Here is a 4,267-nt window from a genome sequence, read left to right as displayed (position 1 = left end):
GAGAACACCTGGTGAGGGAGAGAAGCTGAGGCCTGGGGCTGTAGACACAGCATAGGAGCCAGAGGCTACCAGATACCCTGACTGGCCCCTAGGCCCTCCTGCTGGGAGGCACCTCCCTCCTGAGAATGTGGCCCCTTTAGGGAGGTAGGCTGCAGATGTGGGAGAGGGAGAAGTGTCAGGGAGTGGGAAGGACGGCCACACTCCTGGGAATGGAGTGGGGAACAGATCTCAGAAGAAGGTGGGGCCTTTCAATTCACCCTCAGTGGCTGGAAGAATGCAAAATAGAGGCGACTATCTGAGGCCAACAAGACAGAGGACTAGAGGAACAGGCTGCCCCCACACAAGACTACTAACTCCTCCCTCTCACGTGCTTATCCAGATGGCATCGCACTGCTCCACCCCAATCCTTGAATCAGCAAGATCGCCTCCGTTTTGGAAAGCCACCCCACTCCCACCCCACCCCACACCCCATACTGAATCCAAACAAAGCAGGAGGGCCAGTTTCCCAGCCCCCACCGAATGGGATCTTTCCCCAGAGCCTGGGGGGGAGGGGTGGGAAACCGGAAGCCAGGGTCCTCCGGAGTCCATGCTCCGCCCCCAGGTGGCGCTGCAGCCGAACACCTCAGCACCCCCACCCACACCACCTCCACTACCCACCCCACCTCCACCACCTTTTACTTTCCTCAAAGCCCCACCCTGCAAGAGTGAGCGTTTCCGGGCGTTTCCAACCCCGGGGATTCCTCTGAAGTGAGCAGTGAAGAAACGAGTCAGGAGATGCTGTGGGAAGTCTGATTTTATATCCAGGAGGGACAAGGGGACCAGCCCAGTGTCCAGGGGACAGACGGGAAGCTGTGAAGGCAGGAGGCTTCAAGGCAGGGTCTCCGTGCCAATGGCTTAGAAGGAGCAGATGAAGGGCAGAAACCTGCTGCAAGGAGCTCTTCGCCAGTGACCCCCTGGCAGTAGAGAGAGCACAGTGAGGTCAGCTGCCCATCTGAGTGTGGCTTGTGCCCCGCTCCTTCCCTCCTCAGGCACCTCATACCCTCCCTTGCCTGCTGTGTCTGTGACCAGTCAGCCATATGTTGCCTACACATCCCTACCAGTTAACGTTTCTTGAGCTCCCACAGCGAAGGAGGCAGGGTGATTAAGTGCTTTCATCTTCACAATGACTCCAAGAGATGGGTGCTAGCTCATCCCCATTTCCCAGATGAGGAAACTGAGGCTTAGTGGGGGTAATAATTTGCCTGTGTCTCTACTGGCCAGTGGCAGAGCCAGGATGTGATCCGGAGCTGTCTTACTCCAGCGCCTATGGTCTTAGCCATTGTACTAAGCTCCCTCACATCCCTCATCCATGCTGTTGGAAGCTGGAGAACAGTCTGTCAGCCTTCCCTAATTCCCACATCTTTCCTTAGTCCCTCATCCACCCTTAAATTCACATCTGCTACTCTCATCTGTCGCCCTCATATCAGATGAGGGAAAGGACCACCCCCCAGGCCATAAGATGGAAAGCCCACATCTAGCCCCTACACTGGGCACCCCATCACCTCGTTTTGCTTTGAGGAATCCTTCCCTAAATCTCAGCCCTTCTCACAGAGAGGACGTTGGCTCTCGAATTGTGGGGAGGGTGTGAGTTTCGGGGAGTGTGTTGAGACAGCTCAAACGGATAGTATGTAAGAGTCCACATTGCCCCCCTTCCCATTTCCCAGTCCCCCTCACCTCTGCTGCTTACAGCAACACAGTCGCCTCTCCCATTTCCAGGCTCCCCTGGGGCCCAGTTTTCATAATCCCAGGTGCTCCCATCAGTCCAGAAGAATCTCTTGTACTGGAACTAGAGAAGGGATAAGCTGCATCAGAGGGCAGACGTCCAGGAAGACAGAGAGATTCAGGGGCTCCAGAGAATGCTCACTGAGCACAAAGTATCCCTTTCTGGATATCCACTACATATATAATCTCTTATCACTGTTCACCCGGCTAGAAGCCAGATACCCTAGAGATCCATCCCTGAGTGCAGGCAATGGCATCATCACACAGAGTAGGCTTCTCAAACTTCATTGTGTATACAAATCTCCTGGGCATCTTGTTGAAATGCAGATTCTGATTCAGGAGGTCTGGGGTGCGGCCCAAGATTGTGCATTTCAAGCAAGCTACCAAGGGATGCTGATACTACTGCTTCATGGACCACCCTTGAGTAGCAAATGTGATGGCACTTATTCATCCACAATCCCAGAACCACTCTAACAGAAGAAGGACCTCATTAGAGATGAGGAATCTGAGGCTCAAGGAAGTCATTCAGCTTGTAAGTGACCAAGATGGGCATGGAACCTACCTCGTGACACCAGTGGTGTGCTGGTAAGTCTTTAACAACCAGCTCTGGGGGAGGGTGAGAAAGCAGAGGGACTTGTGGCAGTTGCCAATTTCCTTGGGGTAAATTCATCCACCATGGGAGATCTCAAGCTACAAGCGTGAAGTCACTGAACATGGAGTTGGGAAGAGACGTGCATAATCAGTGGTTCTCCTGAGCCAGTGCAAGCCAGCTCCAGCTCATCACCACCTGCCTAAGGTCACCTCAGCTGCTGGGATAAGATTTGAGGCCAGCAGGTGTACCCTCGAGGTGATCATGAAAAACTTCCTGTACCTGGGATTTGGCCCCTCACTTACCCAGTCCTTCAAGAAGCCTCCAATCCAGACCTGGCCTTCGTTGATCCCCGTGATCGAGATCTGGATGTGATAGTTTAAACTGGAGCTGTGTATGGAGACAAGATTGCCTCGGTAGCACCTCCTGCAGACATTCTGCAGAGAGAAGAGGTGGGGTAGAGAATTCACTCTGGTTTTTCTCAAGTCCATGAGTCTCCAGCAGAGATCCCTCCATCCCTTTACATTTCAGAAATCAGGGACCTACTTTCCGCCCTCAGTCTCATTGCTTGCTCCATTTTCTGTTGTCAGGAACTTCTTGTAGGAAGTGGTAGTAATACTCAGAATCATTATAGCCCCCATTTATTGAGAGTTTACAGTGACCCTGGGATTATTCTAAATACTTTCCATGTATTATCTCATTGAAACTTCACCAGAAGTCTAACAGCTTGGAACTATATATCTCCATTTTACAAATGAAGATACTGAAGCTCTGAAAGGTGAAGTGACTTGCGCAGGTAACACAGCCACTGACAGGCAGAGCCGGGATTGAACACAGGTCTATCTAATACCAAAGCCTTTCGTCCAAATCAGTGGTTCTCAAAGTGCAGTCTCCAGGCAACAATATGATCATCACCTGGGAATGTGGTATAAATGCAAACTATTAGGCTCCGCCACAGACTTGCTAAATCAGAAATTTTGGGGAAGGTGCCCAAAAATCTGTATTTTGGCTTTGAGAACCACTAGTCTAGATGGATATGGAACAGAAGGTTGGATCTACTCTCTTCTTCTCCCATTGGTCCTGCACAGTAGCTTTCCTGCCACTCACCTGAGATTGTCTAAAGTCCATGGGGCTCCGCACCAAAAGGTAGTTGACATTCTTGCACCCAGGATGGCCACATAATTGTACTGTTTCCTCTTCCCTGGGGCACTGAAACTGTTCAGCTAGGGCTGCTGGGTCCGACTCCATGGCCTGGTCATCCTCAAAGATGTCTTGATTGGTGGAAGCCTCAGCCTCCTCTCCTTCTGACTGGATCACCTCCTCTGTCAGGGCCAACTCTCCCTCCTGCTCCCCTGAACCTTCCACATCCTGGATCAGGTCTGCCTGTGTCTCTCGGATGTCCAAATGGGGTTCATCATTCTCTGGGAAGAAGAGGTAACTTACCATCAGATGAGTTCTCCCCTCTTCCAGTGCTGTGGACAGCTCTGATCCCACTCAAGCCTTCTTATGGACGCCACCTGGCGACAAGACTGGAAGGATCTCTGAGGTGTTGGGTGAGGCAAGAACTCTTGGGTCATATGCACATATGGATGAGAACCTGACTTCTGGCTGACACCACAGGTATGTATTTTGAGTTGGGAGGAAGCACCTGTGAGAAGCCCTTCACCTACATGAGTGGGTGGTTTTTCTTTGTGAAGGAGCCCTGATAGAAAGTTCAGGTCACAGTTGTGAGTCCAGGAGAAATCTTAACAGAGATGAGCTAGGTCAAGTGAAGAGGGGAGGCTGTGGTCTTGGCCCCACGAGTGCAAAAAAGGTGCAGAAAAGAGGAGAAAATAGAAATATAGATGAGACGAGAAGGGGAAGACTTACTCAGATGAAGAGCAGCAACTGTCCCCAGCAGGAGAAGGGGCAGGAGCA

At 51.6% G+C, this 4,267-nt stretch overlaps 1 protein-coding gene across 1 annotated transcript; it reads right to left on the bottom strand.

Annotated features, from left to right (window-relative positions):
* Positions 1-894: 894 nt before the first annotated feature.
* On the bottom strand, positions 895-4,265 carry LOC124229073 (proteoglycan 3-like; the record flags this gene model as incomplete). The annotated part of the gene is made up of 5 exons (XM_046644188.1): positions 895-953; positions 1,714-1,825; positions 2,656-2,787; positions 3,458-3,771; positions 4,220-4,265. Coding segments are annotated over 5 exons (663 nt in total), but the record flags the coding sequence as incomplete, so codon positions are not given.
* Between the last annotated feature and the right edge of the window lie 2 nt (positions 4,266-4,267).

The sequence above is a fragment of the Equus quagga genome, chromosome 17 (assembly GCF_021613505.1).
Source record: "Equus quagga isolate Etosha38 chromosome 17, UCLA_HA_Equagga_1.0, whole genome shotgun sequence".
NCBI classification, from domain to species: Eukaryota; Metazoa; Chordata; class Mammalia; order Perissodactyla; family Equidae; genus Equus; species Equus quagga.
The sequence above is the reverse complement of the archived record's forward strand: the minus strand, read 5'-3'. Positions and strand labels throughout refer to the sequence as shown.